The sequence below is a fragment of the Anabrus simplex genome, chromosome X (genome assembly GCF_040414725.1).
Source record: "Anabrus simplex isolate iqAnaSimp1 chromosome X, ASM4041472v1, whole genome shotgun sequence".
NCBI classification, from domain to species: domain Eukaryota; kingdom Metazoa; phylum Arthropoda; class Insecta; order Orthoptera; family Tettigoniidae; genus Anabrus; species Anabrus simplex.
The window spans coordinates 163631161-163648655 of NC_090279.1; the positions used below are offsets into that span (position 1 = coordinate 163631161).

Genomic DNA, 17495 nt, shown 5'->3' on the forward strand with positions numbered 1-17495 from the left:
CAGCAAATATCAACAGATCCAAACTGCACTTTCCTACTTGCTTGGCGTTTCTGCATGTTGACGTGGCTTCCATCACACAATACTGGAAGTGGATATTGTCAGCATTTTTTCAGTGCATCATTTATCACAGTTGTGAAGTAGATGGAAAACAGTGCTGGAGTAAGAACACACCCTTGTTTCACTACATTACTGACTTCAAATCTTTCTGAAAGCATATTATTGACACTGATTTGGTATTGTATCTCTTCATGGAGTTTCTTGACCAATGGGAGGAATGTTGGGGAATAGTCGATTTTGTGAAGCACTATCCAAAGAGCATGGCGAGGTATGCAATCAAAGGCTTTCTCAAGGACCACAGGCTTTTCTCCCATAACTGATACAAGGGGAACACTGCATCAACAGTATCATGATTAATACAAACGCTGTACTGAGTGTTAGGGAGCATCATCTCAGCAAGTACTTCCAGCCAGTTGAGCAGTACTCTCAGAAAGACTTTCCCAGATATGCTAAGCAAAAGATATTCTGTGATGTTGCAGTCAGATGCATTGCCCTTCTTCTTGTAAGCTGGGCATATAAGGAAAGATTTGAAGTCATCTGGTATAGTCCCTTTCCTCCACATATTCTTGAAATCTTTCCTAATGCTAATGTGGAGCACTTGGCAACCATACTTCAGGATTTCTCCAGGTTTACCATTTTCTCTAGGAGCCTTCTTTTACTACTCTTTATGCTACTGAAGCTTTTACTTACTGCATTGTTCAGGCGGGGAGGGGGGGCGTATCATCCATACCATGGTGTCATCTTCATCATTAGCCAAAGTCATGATGTTGTTATCTGCACTACAGTCTGTGTTAAGCAGGACTGAGAAGTGGTCTGACCATCTAGTCAGGATTTTTTAAATTCTCAGCCACCCGCAACATTCCATCTTGTGACTTCACTGATTCTATTTTGAGTCTCTGTGGACCATAGATTTTTCAAATTGCTTCATAGAATGGACCAGTGTGATGCTGGTCTGTGAGAGTCTGGATCGCATTTGTCTTATCTAGCCTCCATTGGTTTTCCAGGTCCTAGTTAGCATTTGCAGCTCTGTGTTGCTTTATGATATCTGGCTTCTCAGCTGTAACTGTTAGGAGGTACAGTTTCACTTCCAGTACTTCAGAAGTTGTTGATGTTCCACTACTGCAGAAGTTAGGACATCATTGTTGCTGTCAAATCAGTCCTGATGCACTCGCTTGTCTTTCCCATGGATGGCTTCTGCAGTTTTTTAAGATCATTTTTACAACCCCATTCTACTTCTAAAGCAAGCTTAGAGATCTCTTCTTCAAGATTTTCCCTAATAGTTGTAGTGGCAAGTTTTTGTTGATCCACCCTATTTGGTTTCTTCAGAAATATTTGGTTCTCTGTGTGTACCTTGATATTCAGGTTAACTGCAATCAGCCTGTGGTCCTGCAATTCATGCAAATTTACAACTAAATAAAACAGAAGGCTTGTTTTATATCCCACTAAATACTTCATGGTTTTTGAGGAATTGCTAGAATTTTGTCCCACAGGACTTCTTTTTTACACACTGGGAAGTCTATCAACACATGGCTGAAATACTGAATGGGAATCAAACCCATCAACTGGGCTCAGAAGACCAGGGCTTCTACTATCTCAGCCACTTGGGCTGATGACGCACGGAGCGGTTTTTTCCGAGTCGGCAGCTGCGTCAGCCGCCGCCTGTGATTGATACGCAGAGCGGTTTTTGCCGACTGTGACGAAACCACTGCCTGCTCGAACTGCATCTAAAATGACTGCTTATAAGCAGTCATCGGGTGCGTATCGAGCAGGCAGTGGACAAAACACATTAGTGAGCGTGACGTTAGGTGAGGAAGCTAGCTAAAATTACCGAAAAATAAAGGATTGTTCTTATTCTTATTCCAAAAGACTACTTAATCTATATGTCTTTTTACGTGTATATTATTGAATTTCAAAGATACTTCATGATATCTAATACAAGAATACCTACCAATGATGCAATCGCCGCGTAAATTCAGCCACGCCCGACTAGAGCGAAGCATCAAGTCAGCCGTGATTCAGCTGAATGTAATAAATCTATGGCGCTAGAGCGCGCACAAAGTCTTCAAAACGCTCGCTGCACCACCAGCTACACGACAGGCCGAGTCGGCAAATCTGTCGGCGAGCACCGCTGTGTCTGTTTCATCCCATCTGATACAATAGAAACATGCGCCGACGCGGCGGCCGACTCGGCTAAAACCGCTCCGTGTGTCATCAGCCTTAGTGTAGTGGATGCCCTTCCTGACTTCAACTAAAGCTGGAGGGATAGATTATTATTGCTTGTCTCTGTGCTGGTTAGTAGTGTGGTGTGTTGTAAGTAGATAAAGAGGAATGTATTAAGATGAACAAAAACACCCATCTCCAAACCAGACGAATTAACCTTATAGAGTTAAAATATCCTCATTTCAGCCAGGAATTGAACCTGGGGTCCACTAAATTAAAGGTTAGTGTGTTGACCATAGGAGCCAGACATTTATGTATGCATATCAGTGGACTAATATGTGATTAAAAACTTGTGCTATAAGAATAGCAACAGCAAAGTACTTTACCCAACATTTCCTTAGTAAATCTAGTAGTAGTAGTAGTAGTAGTAGCAGTAGTAGTAGTAGTAGTAGTAGTAGTAGTAGTAGTAGTAGTAGTGGTAGTAGTAGTAGTAATAGTGGTAGTAGTAGTAGTGGTAGTAGTAGTAGTAGTAGTAGTAGTAGTAGTAGTTTTTTTTTTTTTATGGCAGGGGAAAATCTTTTAAAGACACCACTCTGTGTGGGAGTTGGATTTCCACCAACTAAAAACCCCTGCCCTCTTCACTCAAACCATTCTGGAACTGCTTGTCGGCATGACATCAGAATGGAGTGATGTATGTTATTAAGTTCTTCCTTTCTCTTCTTTCTCCTTCATCCCCATAATGCTTGTCGCCATTGCCTTTACTGTGTTCCAGGCAAACGGGCTCTCTAACATAATCTGAACCAGATTCCCTGGCGTGAGTTGTCGGCCAAGTTGTTGGCAGGCTTTTCTTCGTTCTTCTTCCCATCGAACACAGTAGAAAAAGGTGTGTTCTACTGTATCCCTTTCAGAACAGTACCAACAACCATCTCCCTGCGTCTTTCCCATCTTCATGGCGTATACGCCGAATCTTCCATGTCCTGTCAGGATCTGCGACAGATAGTAATCTACCTGCCGATGTCTACATTTAAGCCAGTCTCCTATGTTGGGTATTAGCTTTTTTGTCCATTGGCCAACATCGGTTGTGCCATCCCATCGGTCTTGCCACTCTAGTAAGAGTTGGTTCCTCGAGGATTTCTTTTCCTCAGCAGATATAGTTGCATCCCTTTCATGCCAAAGTTTTCTCTCTGCAACGAGGAGGTCAATGGGAATACTGGCAGCTACAACTTGTAAAGCTGCTGTCGAAACAGTTCGATATGCACAGGTAACTCTGAGCAGCATTTTCCTCTGTACTCTTTCCATAGCTCTTCGGTGAATCTTCCTCCTGAGTGCATTGTGCCAGATAGGTGCAGCATAAAGTAAAATGGAATATACTGCAGAGCACATAATCTGTCTCTTAACTGTTCTTGGTCCCCCGATGTTAGGCATAAGTCTGGCTAATGCCGATGCCTTCTTCTCTGCCTTTTGGGTTACTGCCTTCACATGTGCACCAAATGTGCAATTCCTGTCAATAAGAACCCCAAGGTATCGTACAGACTTTCCTGGGATAATCACTGTATCATTTAATAAGAAACGGACATTTTTCCAATTCCTGGAACCTTTCAAAATTACAGCCTCAGTCTTATGTGGAGCCAATCTCAACTTATTATTTACCATCCAAAGGTTAACTCGTCTCAGTGATTCATTTACTCGGAAGGTCAGTTCTTCTACATTCTCTGCTATTACCACTATTGCAAGGTCATCTGCATAACCAATAGATGTTGTCCCTTTTGTCAGCTGCAGGCGTAAGACACCATCATATAGAATGTTCCACAAGGTGGGTCCTAGGACAGATCCCTGTGGAACGCCAGCACTCATTTCAAGATCTTCTAAATCGTGAAATCGTATTCTTCGTCCTTTGAAGTACTTAACGATTATTTGTTGTAGATACTGAGAAATGTTCATCCTACGAAGTTCTCTCAAAATAATGCTCCAAGAAGCAGTGTTAAAAGCATTTTTGACATCTAGCGTTATCAAGGCAGCCCATTTCTCACTGCTTTCTGCCTGTATTTGAATCACCCTCTCAATAGCTTGGGTTGTGGTTCTACCCTTTCTAAATCCAAACTGGTTCGAAGAAAGTCCTCCCTGTTGTTCAAGTTCTTTCTCCAGTCTAGTTTTAATCAATCCTTCGTAAAGTTTGCTCAAGGTGTTTAATAAGCACAGTGGCCTGTATGCTGATGGATCTAATGATAGTTTCCCTGCCTTCAATAACAGCACTAGCTTGGCTACTTTCCACTCATCGGGGAATTCACGCTTTTTTAATAAATCATTGAAGACTGATAAGATCCAACCAGGTGCCACCTCAACTGCATACTTGATGGCTTCTGGTGGGATTCCATCTACACCTGGTGCCTTACCAGTCTTCATATTGCGTGCTACCTCTTGTAACTCAACCACAGTGAACGGTTCTGCAACACAAAAATCTGATTCCGTTTCAAGTCTGTCATTAGTACAAGGGAACAACTCCATTGCTATGGCTTTCCTTCTATCAGCTGGGAGCTGAACTGGTACCCTGTTGATTATTCGACCGGTCACTATCTTATATCCCGCTCCCCAGATATCACTGTCTAGATCTTCGCATAGCTTTTGCCAGAGATTTCTCTTAGAATCCTTTATTAGCTTCATTAGTTGCCTCTTTGATGCCTTATAGTCAGCTTCTAATGGTATTAAGTTGACCTGGCTGATTTTTTTCCTAGATCTTGTAAGAATTCGTCTCTTGCGATTGCAGTCTTTCCTTTGCATGTCTATTTCATTGTTCCACCAGTAAGGGACTCGTGTTTTATATTTTGTTGATCCCCTCAATCGGCTGGTCCTACAAGCATCTTTAAGAGCAGTAGTTACATCTTTTAGAGTATGTTGCACTGTATCTACAGTTTGTGACATCCACTCGATTGCAATTTTAAAGGTTTCCCAATTATAGTTCCACACCGTTTTTGTGATATCATTAAGCTTCTTCGATCCCTTAACTTGAAAGTAAATAAAACGATGGTCGCTGAGAGATTCATCTTCCATAACTTCCCAGTCAACAATGAATGATGCTATACCCTGCGTTGAGCAGGTGACGTCTATGAAAGACTCTGAGTTCCCTCTGGAAAAAGTTGGTAAGATTCCAGTGTTATGAACCACCAAGTCTAGGGTCGCTATCCATTCTGCCCAATATTCTCCCCTACGATCTGCAGTTGGTGCCCCCCACAGAGGCGACTTGACATTTAGGTCTCCGAGAATGATAGATTCAATACCTGACGCCATGCAGTCCTGAACTATTGCATCTACTTCAGCTTTGAAAATATCAAAAGGGATGTTAGGAGAGATATAGCAACAATAAATCTGATATTGCTGAAGTTGAATACACAAATATCCTTCTTCTGCCCTTATGCTTAGCACCTCCAACTTATCATTTAAAAAATATGCAGCTACATCACATCTTTTGTCCGTGAACCAACCACCTTCGGCTACTCGCCTTCTGTTTGGCTCGCTAACAAGCACTAAGTCTACTTTCTTTTCCAAGGCTGTCGCATACATGATGTCATGACTGTCGGATTTCCTCATGAGATTCGCCTGCAGTATGTCCATTATTGGTCGTTTAAATTCAACTTCCTTGCCTCTAATATTAGCTTCCTGTAAGTAGGGCATTTCATTTGATCTGAGCGGTGGCCCTCCACTTGGCACATGGTGCAAAACGAAATGTTCCCACAATCCTTCGCCAAATGGCCTTCTTGTCCACAATTTAGACAGCTCCGTGACCGGTCATCCTTAACGTCGCAGTGTGGCGCTTTATGTCCAAATCCAAGACATTTAAAACACCTTGCAACTGTAACTTTTTCCTTCACCATACAGGTTGCCCATCCCACATTTATTTTCTTTTTCTTTAACAGTATTTTCGATGGTTCCGTTGGCAATATTACGGTAGCATTCAGATTTCCGAACCTCCCCGGTCTTACGGACGTAATATTGATCTGAGATTCTTCGACAGCAGCTTCTAAGGAGAGTGCTGCTCTGAGATAGTTTTCATTTAAATCCGGATCCATACCGTACACTAGAATTGTTGTCTCCTTCCTTTTTGTTGAAACCTCTATTTCCTTGACGTTTTTAGTTATCTCACGTTGTAATACGTCAGCCTTTCCTTTGCCTTCTACAGTAAGTATAAGGTCATCCTTTGCTGTTTTCCTTATTCGTTTTATTTTAACACCAATTTTTTCGATGTTTACTCCTTCCTTTACTGTTTTAAGCAATTCGGCGTACGTTTTTCCCGCAGCTTTGCACGTAACTGTTTCCTGAGTATTGTCATTTAAGGATTTCTTTTTCGATGTTAATCCCACAGAAACAGCCTGTTTTACCTGCGTTTTACCCGATTCCAAGCACCCTATTTCAATATCACTCTTACGAAACATCCATTCCAAGATTTTCCTTATATAATTCCGATCAAGGGTATCCGGGATAGTTATCAGCACCTTCTTTCTTGCATGAGTCTCAATTATCTCTTTCCAGTGGGTGAGACATGAATACAGGCTCTGCAGGTCATTTACTCCATCTTGATTAAATGAATATGGTATTACATATACATATCGCAGCTTCTCCCGCTCTCCTCCTCGACTCGTGTAGGTTTGCGTAACAGTGCGCAGGAATTCCGTCTTACCTTCCTCCAGATTAGAGTTCAGCAAGTCAGAGATTTCTGTATGCATATTCTTCATGCTTCTCATAATTCCATCCTCCTCTGTAAGATGTTTGGGATTTACAACCATTGATATATCCCAATCAGTCAATTTCCGGAGATGACGTGCGTGTTACTGTAAACACAGTCAGGCCATTCCTTATCCAATAGCTTCGCAAACTCGTCAAAGCACGTAGCTTCCAAAAGGGTCTGCTCTATATCTAGCACTCTGTCACTGAATTGCGCCTGTGTCCCAACATCACGGGTTATTTTCTTACTGGAGGTAGTGCCCTGTTCCAAATCACTCCTAGCCTTTGGATCTTCATTCACATCAAATTGTTCCCATTCCCACGAACGACTACGGATTATTTCTGCCATTTGTCCCATTTCTTTAATACCTTTCTTTATCTCCGCTTTCGTATTGGGAGTCATCTTAACTAATGCTAATAAGTCTTCACTATGCTTGACTAACTTATCAATTTCTAGTCGCATCTCTTCTAATCCTACTCTTTGGTTTATAGTCTTCGTACTCTGTAGTTCCATGGTTACGTCCAGCTCCTCATCCGACATAGTATCTCTTTGGTTTTCTACGTCTATTTCAACCTCTTTGGATTTGACATTTCTATTCTCAGTACCTCTACTCTCTTTTCTCTTTGAAAACATAACCTTAAATCATTTAAAGCAATATAAATGGCCTATTTACCTTGTCAGAAAAGGGATGCCTCTTTAGCTCATCAAAGAGAGATAATACCGCGTTCTGAAGGGCAGCACTTCCACTTATAATCGCAATATATTTTAACCATACACAGCCTTTAAAACACCACTTAATTAAGCAAATACGCGGAGCACTAAACAACACCAGCCATTCAATAGCAGCACGCGAGTAGTAGTAGTAGTAGTAGTAGTAGTAGTAGTGGCTTTAACCCTTGTGTATGAACTACACTGGCAGAAAAAAGTATCCAAACACCAAGAAGGGGTAGTGCTAGATTAACGAACGTTGGTAGGCGTATTTATACATTTGAAAGATGACGTTGATTCAACATTCCCGCAAATCACATTAGCGTGGTGCTAGTAGCAGCCCCACGATGTTGCACATCAGGTTTACCTTAAATACGGGCTATACTATGCGAGAGCGTTAGTTACCTGTGAAATTGGACGGAGTGACTGTGAGTGGGTCAAGAATGTCTTTACGAAGATGAGAGGCCAGTATCAACAGCTCACTGCGGTTGAACAAGTCTGTATAATATGGCTACTTGAAGGAGGATTTTCCTTCTGCACTATTGCAAAATGACTTGGCAGGAATATCTCCACTGTCAAATAAATAAATAAATAAATAAATCAATCAATCAATCAATCAATCAATCAATCAATCAATCAATCAGTACTGATCTGCATTTAGGGCAGTCGCCCAGGTGGCAGATTCCCTATCTGTTGCTTTCCTAGCCTTTTCCTAAATGATTTCAAAGAAATTGGAAATTTATTGAACATCTGCCTTGGTAAATTATTCCAATCCCTAACTCCCCTTCCTATAAATGAATATTTGCCCCAGTTTGTCCTCTTGAATTCCAACTTTATCTTCATATTGTGATCTTTCCTACTTTTATAAATGCCATTCAAACTTATTCGTCTACTAATGTCATTCCACGCCATCTCTCCACTGACAGCTCGGAACATACCACTTAGTCGAGCAGCTCTTCTTCTTTCTCTCAATTCTTCCCAACCCAAACATTGCAACATTTTTGTAACGCTACTCTTTTGTCGGAAATCACCCAGAACAAATCGAGCTGCTTTTCTTTGGATTTTTTCCAGTTCTTGAATCAGGTAATCCTGGTGAGGGTCCCATACACTGGAACTGTGCATGCGTGCTGGCAGCAGTGGTCACGAGAAGGTACACTCGCAAGAAGACCAGGCTCCGGATGTCCCCATGGCACCACCGAGAGGGAGGACCTCCGTATTTGGCCTATGGCTGTGATGCAGTGGACTGTGTCTGCAGCAGCAGTTCGAGTGGCAGTTGGCACCACAGTCATGCAATAAACTGTTAGAAATTGGTTACTTGAAGAACAGCTCCGAGCTAGATGCCTTGCGGCATGCATTCCACTTACCCCAAACCACGGCCGTCTGTGACTTCAGTGGTGTCAAGTGAGAGCTCATTGGAGGATGGAGTGGAGGTCCGTTGTGTTTTCCAATGAAAACCAGCCCTGCCTTGGTGCCAATGATGGCAGTGTGTTGGTTAGAAGGAGGCCAGGTGAGTGCCTGCATTCCACCTGTCTGCTGTGTCGACACACTGGAACTACACCGGGAGTTCTGGTCTGGGGAGCAATTTCCTATGACAGCAGGAACACTCTCGTGGTTATCCCACGCACCTTGACTGCATATATGTATGTCCATCTGGTGATTCGACCTGTTGTGCTGCCATTCATGAACAGCATTCTCAGTAGTATTTTCCAACAGGATAATGCACGCCCCCATGCCACTGTTGTAATCCAACATGCTCTACAGAATGTCGACATGTTGCCTTGGCCTGCTTGATCCCTTGATCTGTCCCCATTCAAGCACGTATTGGACATCGTTGGACAACAACTCCAGCGTCAACCACAACCGGCATTAAGCGTTCCTGTATTGACCGACCAAGTGCAACAGGCATGGAACTCTATCCCACAAGCTGACATCTGGCATCTGTATGACACAATGCATGCACGATTGCATGTCTGCATTTTACAATCAGGCAATTACACCAGGTATTAATGGACCAGCATGGCACATTTGTGATGGCTTTTCTCGCATGGATATTAAATATGTTACCTCAACAAATATATTGCCAAAATTTCTATATTCTACATTCTTTATTTCATGGTGTTTGGATATTTCTTTTCCACCAGTGCAGTCTCCATAATCATCTGTGGTTTTTTCTATTTCTTACACATCTTACTTAGAAATTGTTAAAAACACGGTCTTACCATCATCTTCTAGGTCTCCCTCTACTTCTCTTACTCTTTATTCTTCTTCTAGGTAACCTAGTTTTCTACATTCAACTCATATAAATGAAGATAAAAATATGAAAAGAACACATAATCAGATAACCACAATGAAAATTTGGTGTGGGAAGAGGGAGTAACAGGAAAAAGACAATCTCCACATCTTCATACACTTTACATTGATGGTCTCTCTCATCATCAGTCCCCGTTCTTTAACATTTGTTATTTCTCAGCTTCTGACGAGCTTGTTTCTGGTTCCCATCTTCATCAGGAGGGCTGGCGTCAACACTCCCTGAGGCATCATCATGACAGACTTTAAGTTATGATGTGGGAAGTGAAGGATAAAAAAGAAAGAAATGAATACAGGTAAAGGGAAGTGATTAAAGGACTAAAGACTAAGAACACAGGACAAACACAGAAGGAGCTCAAAGGGTTAATATAAGCAATGGAAAGGAACTAACAAGTAACAAATCCAGTCATGTATAGAAAAATAGTAACATGAATAGGAACACAGTCAGAATAGGATATGTGACATGTGAACAGGGATTGATGAGGAGACCCTATCTATATGAAGATGGCAGTATACAAAGATGTGAAGGTTGACATTTGAGGGTTGATCAAGTTGATGTAGGACCATGCAATCATATTATTGAAATACTAAGAGCAGCTGTAGGGCACTGTCTTCATCACCATATCTTGATCAGGCTCAGTGGACTGCCCGCAGCTACAAGACATCTCCTCCACTGTGTCCTATCTCTTGGTCCCTCCTGCCAGTCATTCCCGGTGTTGATCTGTCTTGGGTTTTCGTGTAGTTTGTCACTTGAACTTTTCCTTGACCTGCACTGTCCTCTCTTCCTATCAGGGACTAAATACATCAGGTTCACAGGCTGTGTATGTGTACCCAAAAATGCGACATGTTCTGCCCACATGACACATTTACTTTCTGTGTTTGGAGCTTTGAACATATAATACAACTCACAATTCTACTTAATCCATCACTGCTCATTCGTCATGTTCTTTGTTGTGCTGAAGATCTTATGCAGACTTCTTTTTGCTTTTTGTAAACAAGGAGACTATTTTATTCCTGTTTTCAGATAGTCGGGTACCCTTACAACACAATAGATAATAGTAATATGTTATATTGTTTGAGTTTGAGCTGTCTTGACAGACTGCACGACTTCAGAAGTTGACTGAGTCTATAGTAACGGAATTCCTGGCTTGGATTTTTGCGTTTACTTTTACTTGATGCTTGCTGCGTGGAAACGGCATTGTTAAGGACCTTCCATACATTCTTTTAAAAATCCATTAAGGAAGCTTGATCATTTTTCTTGTTTTGCAGGGATGAATCCTTGTGAACTGCGGGGTAAGAACGTGGGTGTGTATGTGTCGGCATGTATCAGTGAGACAGAACGTGACTGGTGCTACGACAACCTCGAGTTACATGGATATGGTGTGACAGGAACAGAACGAGTGGGGTTTGCTAATAAGATTTCCCGGTGGCTTGGTGTGAATGGTAAGTAAAATTAAAATAGTCACTCCTTGATAATGATTTTGTGATTTACAATGAGATTAGAGACAAAGGTGACTGTGATGTGGGATTGAGACTGGATTTAGAAAAAAAGTCATGATAGCATATAGGAAATTTTCTGGAAATTAATTAATTAATTAATTAATTAATTATTTATTTACTTGATATCTTGATCCATTTTGAAGGCAAAAAGGTTATTCCTTGGTGCTTTCTGAAATCCATGAGAATATGAAGAAAATGGGCATAAGTAAGGAAGATATTCAGAATTAAGCAATTTCAGAAAAATGGTATCAGATTTCAAGGGTTTCTGAGAGGAAGCTGGAAGGAAACCACCAAAAGTAGGCTTTTTGTGAGAATGAAGAAAGGAATGAGCAACTAAATGAAGGAATACTGGCGCAACATCAATAGCAATGGATCAAAAAGATTAATGCACATCCAATATGCTGAAATTATTATTCCGTAGTTTTACTTTGTCAAACTGAAATGAAGAAGTGTGGCTCAGGCAATGAGACATGTTGTTATGCCAAACCATCTTATAGATACTATGTTGTATAAACTACAGGGTATTTCAGTTCTTAATTCTGTATCTAATTAAATTAACTTACACAATAGTTAAAAGAAATATTGTAGACAAAAATATATTTTTGATAGCTACTACGATATAAGGAAAAATTATGTACTAATTTCTTAAGTTGGTGTACCATTTTCAATATTTATTTTTAATTACATTTTGCTAGGTATGTCTCTAATTACAGCTAGAAGCTAATTCCAGGAATGTATGTACAGGTATGAATGAATTACTAAAACTTGCCTCATGTAAATCCCAAAACTCAGCAGGGAAGGTTTCTGACATTGTGGGATATCATTTTGGAAATAAATGGAGCAAAATGGAGTATGAGTACAGATGGGGACATTTCAGGGTGAGTTTATAGAGAGAATATTATTATGTGAAGATAATGATGAGTGGGGAAAAATCTTCATTGGAAGAAATGCAGTGGGGAAGTTTTGAAGAAAGCATTTAAATCTCTATATCTAGTCATGTGGCATGGGAGAGCATGTGAATTTTCTTTGGGTAAACTGAATGGAACACACCCTTTCAGAAAATAATGATAATATTTGTTGGCTGTTACTCATTGCCGAGTATACATTTTTCATGCTTAATAAACTATTTCACACTCGTTACTCTTTATGTGCAAACTTCTGGTGACTAAACAAATCAATTCTTGTGTAAAACTTGGATCCACACAAATTGGATTTGATAGATAGTATAGGGCTGAAGCTGCTGGAAAAGATCATAGAAACAAGACTTAGGAAGATAGTGGAACCTTTGCTTGAGGAAGAACAACACGGGTTCAGGAAAGTCGAAGTACTGTGGATCTTATCTTTGCAGTAAAGATGCTGACAGAAAAGTACTGGGAATACGGAAGAAATCTTGTGATTGCATTTGTGGACATTGAAAAAGCATATGATAGTGTTCCTCGAAACAAGATACGGGAATGTCTGGAAGACCTAAAGGTGCCAAAGTACTTAATTGCAAAGTCAAGATGCTATACCAGAAGTGCTACAGCTGTGTCCAGATAGGCAACGGACGATCAAAATGGTTTGAAACAAAGAGAGATGTCCAACAAGGAAGTGCTCTGACACCACTCCTGTTCATAATAGTAATGGACAAGGTCATCAAATCTATCAAGAAAATGGACAGTGAACCAAACGCCCTGGTATTTGCTGATGATGTGCTTTTATGGGGAGAGACAGAAGCTGAAGTTCAGAAGAAACTTAATGAATGGAACAACCCACATTCAAAAATTTTGGACTGAATATGAGCAAAACAAAGACAGTAGAAATGACCATCAACAGGGAAGGAACAAGCTCAAATATATTTCTGGAAGGAGCAAAAATCGAATCAGCTTACCACTTCAAGTACCTCGGAAGCACAATATCGAAAGACAACACTGTTAGGCAGGAAATACTCAGCAGGACACAGAAAGCATCAAACTTCTACAGTCAAGTCAAGAATCTCCTCTGGGACTGCAAAATATCACAGAAAGTGAAAACAATCATGTACCACACTTACTTCGTACCAATCCTCACGTACGGTTTAGAAACATGTACCCTACTAAACAAAGACTTCAGTAGAATCCAAGCAACTGAAATGAGATTCATTAGAACCATGAACCAAACAACCAGAAAGGACAAGATCAGAAATAAAGTGAATAGGAAAGTAGCTGGTATTGAGGTTCCTATTATCAGTGTCATAAAGAAATGCAGACTTCAGTGGTATGGGCACATAATGAGAATGAACAGGGAAAGACCTGCCAAAAAATATTTCGACCTTAATCTCATAGGAAGAAGACCACAGGGAAGACCAAGAAAACGTTGGATAGAGACTGTAAGATCAGATGTGGAGGAGAGAGGATACAAATGGAAGGATGTACTGGATCAAAAGATGTATGAAGACAGAAGGAGATGGCGAGCGCATGTACACCACACCCGGGAAACTGGAGTTGGGAAATGATGATGATGATGATGATGATGATGATGATGAGTGTAGGGCATGGCAAAACTTGTGTGCCTGTTGTTTGGACTCTTCATGTCTGTGACATTCTTGTTCAAACAGTTTGATAGTAGCAGAGATGGATCACTCCCAAAGTAAGCAATCCTCAGCAAGTGATTCCCAGGTCTGCAGATTTATATTGGTCTCCTTCTTGGTTTGCTTAACCCTAGAACTGGCAATAGGTCCCTGCTGTAGTGGTACTGTCGAATGTTCTACACGTTCATATTTCTTCTCGTAATTTCCTCATTTCTTCAACAGATGTCATGACAGTCTACTTATTGTTGTTCTCAATGTCCACAGCAGCTGCGAGTTTAGTTTCATTCATAGTTGCAACGTCTTTGGGTGCAGTTTCACAGAAATAAATGAGTGCAGTTTTCCAACAATCTGTTTGAGCAACATTTCTGTAATGTTTGTAAACAAACCTTCATGGACTCTGCTTTGCTATTCTATTTCATTTTATTTCATAGTTTTCGGTTCAGTCCGAGTTATTTACTTTTGTATATATATTGTTATTTGATTGATTATATACATTTTTAGTACAGTGTGTGTCTAAATATGGCATCTTCACTTCATTACAGAAAATTACTGATGAAGTAGCGCAAAATTTGTTGGAGGATGAAAGTGACGGTTCTAACTTTGAGGTTATTGAGAATGAACTGACAGATTCAGATTTAGGATGTTTATCAGCTATTTCTTTGCAACAATATCGAATAGAGATAATGAACCTCCCATAAAGCAACCTATCATAACAAATGGTTGCATGCCAGAACATTTTCCCAAATACAGTATTTTCAAGAATCTCAGAATGCTGAAACTTTTGCTAGTGCATTACAGATACATTATTGACACTCCGTATTATCTCACTTTGTTACCGACATGTTCCAGTTTTGTGTACATATGATGGAAAGTTTTTTATTATCATTATTCATTCATTCAACTTCGCTAATCGACCAACTAGGGACCACGATAAGCCTCACTTTACATTCTGGCATTTGTTCATCTTTCGCTTGATCCACATCGTCTTCATTAGCTCACTGTGTTTAGTACAACGTTCTTCTGTCCATTTAGCACCAGTTCCCCTTTTTTCGTCCCGGAAAGTCCCAAAAGTCTTGATGGCTGTTCTGAAAAGATTTCGGTCTTGTGCATCTTCTGCTTGTAGGCCCAGTTCTTTAAGATCTTTCTTGACATTAACGTACCATGGCATTGCCGTTTTTGGTTTTGCGTCAAATATACTGAAGATACGTTTCGTCCATTGAGAGTCGATCATCCGTCGTATATGACCGTAGAAGCAAACTCTGCCTTTACGCATTGTGTCCGTGATCTTCTCTATCTTACAGTATACTTCTTGCCTGGATTTTCTAATGTAGATGCCATTTTTGTAGTTTGGACCAAGTATGGTGTGTAGAATCTTTCTTTCTTTCCTCTCTAAATCCGCAAGCAAACATTTCTCGGACAGGATAAGGCATTCAGATGCATACAGTGATACTGGTTTGATGACAGTGTTGTAGTGACAAATTTTTGTGTTCAGGGAAAAGCCCTTTTTGTTGTAAATGTTACGGGTGGTTTGGAAAGTAACTTCCATTTTCTTGATTCTTGCTGCTATGGGCTCTTTGTCAAGTCCATTTTGTTGAATCCATTCCCCAAGGTATTTAAATTTATTATTATTATTATTATTATTATTATTATTATTATTATTATTATTATTATTATTATTATTATTATTATTATTATTTTGAATTTAGGAATTACACTTTTTGAACAGACTGTACATTTATCTTGTCATATCCTGCAGATATTTGGTATTTTATTTAAACAAGTAAAAGCTGCCAAATAAGGCTGCCACAGCAAGATTTAACATTGCCAGTTCTAGGGTTAGACTGATGTTTATAGCATCTCAAAGGGCGCCTTTGTCTTGTGCCATAGCAAAATTCATCATAGAGGATTTGGCGATGGACATGCCCAATCCATCAAAGATGGAAGCTTCCACATTATTACCACATACTTTCTCCAAACTTGTGGCTAGCCTCCGTGGCACAGGCGGCAGTGCATCGTCCTCTCACCGCTGGGTTCCGTGGTTCAAATTCCGGTCACTCTACGTGAGATTTGTGCTGGACAAAGTGGAGGCAGGATAGGTTTTTCTCTGGGTACTCCGGTTTTCTCTGTCATCTTTCATTCCAGCAACACTCTCCAATATCATTTCATTTCATCTGTCAGTCATTTAATCATTGCCCCAGAGGAGTGCGACAGGCTTTGGCAGCCGGTATAATTCCTATCCTCGCCGCAAGATCCCTGACCCGGTCAATGACTGAAAAACAGGTTGTAGGTTTTCATTTGTTTTCACTTTCTCCAAACTTGTATGATTGGTAATATGGTCCTTCCACTAGGTATTCAAAATAGAGCAGAGTTTCTGCTGGTGAAGTCTGGCTAAGTTGAAGAGTATGTATGTATGTTCAGTCCGTCAGCAATTCCGCTGGTGGGATCCTCAACAGCTCTGCCATCAGCTGTCATAGATGGCCTAGGCATCACTGAAGAGGCATACTAGGGAAATGAGGAGTGAGGTAGTTTCCCGTTGCTTTCCTCACCGAGCCAAGCCCACTGAAATGCATACACCAACCGACCCTATGAGCAACATTTTCACACCATTCATAGCAGGGACTGGCTGCATAAGGATTGGCATTACTAGCGTCGCTCATACCTCAGTCACTTTCATATTGTCAAAGCCAAGGATAAGACAGAGACAGATCTATGAAAATAACAAAATTGCTCTAGCCTATACCAGAAGACATAGTGCACTGTAAACACTAGGTCCTGCTAGCAAAGGCATAAGTTGAAGAGTGCCTTGTTAAAATGACACTTGATCCCTCTGCCTGGTGTCCGCAGATGATATTTCACAAAAGCATGGCAGCCAAGTAAAGAGTTTTGTGCAAGTATGTTCACAGCCCTGCAACAAACCATATGTGATTGGGAAAGCTTGTATAACTTGGAACATGAGAACAGTTCATGATGGAAGAGAGAGTGAGAGAAGAGCAGCACTAATTACCCGTGAGTTTGCTAAATTGAACATCGTTGTTGCTGCTCTGCATTAAATCAGGCTGTCTGATGAAGGAAAAGTTGTAGAGCTTGGCTTGTGTTATGCCTTCTTTTGGATGGATGAAGGATGCACCAAATCCATGGTGCTGGATTTTCTGTGAGGACAAAAATGGTAAATAAAAACCATCTCACTCCCAGTGCTATTAGTGAAAGACTTATGACTCTTCATGTACCACTCTCGAAGTCAGGTTCATCACTCCCACCTCTGCCTACGTTCGGCTCCATGGCTAAATGGTTAGTGTATTGGCCTTTGGTCACAGGGGTCCTGGGTTCGGTTCCCAGCAGGGTGGGGAATTTTAACCATCATTGGGTAACTGTAGGCATGAGGGCTGGCTGTATGTGTCATCATAATTTCATCCTCATCACGATGCACAGGTCGCCTACAGGCGTCAGATCAAAAGACCTGCATGTGGCAAGCCAAACATGTCCTCGGACACTCGTGGC

General features: G+C 40.8%; 1 protein-coding gene across 1 annotated transcript in view; it reads left to right on the forward strand.

Moving 5' to 3' along the window:
* LOC136886744 (fatty acid synthase) overlaps positions 1–17495 on the forward strand; it is a 198915-nt gene that overhangs the window by 13211 nt on the left and 168209 nt on the right. The window contains exon 3 of the mRNA XM_067159548.2: positions 11219–11392. Coding sequence (XP_067015649.2) covers positions 11219–11392 — 174 coding nt within the window. The remainder of the gene's footprint in view (positions 1–11218; positions 11393–17495) is intronic.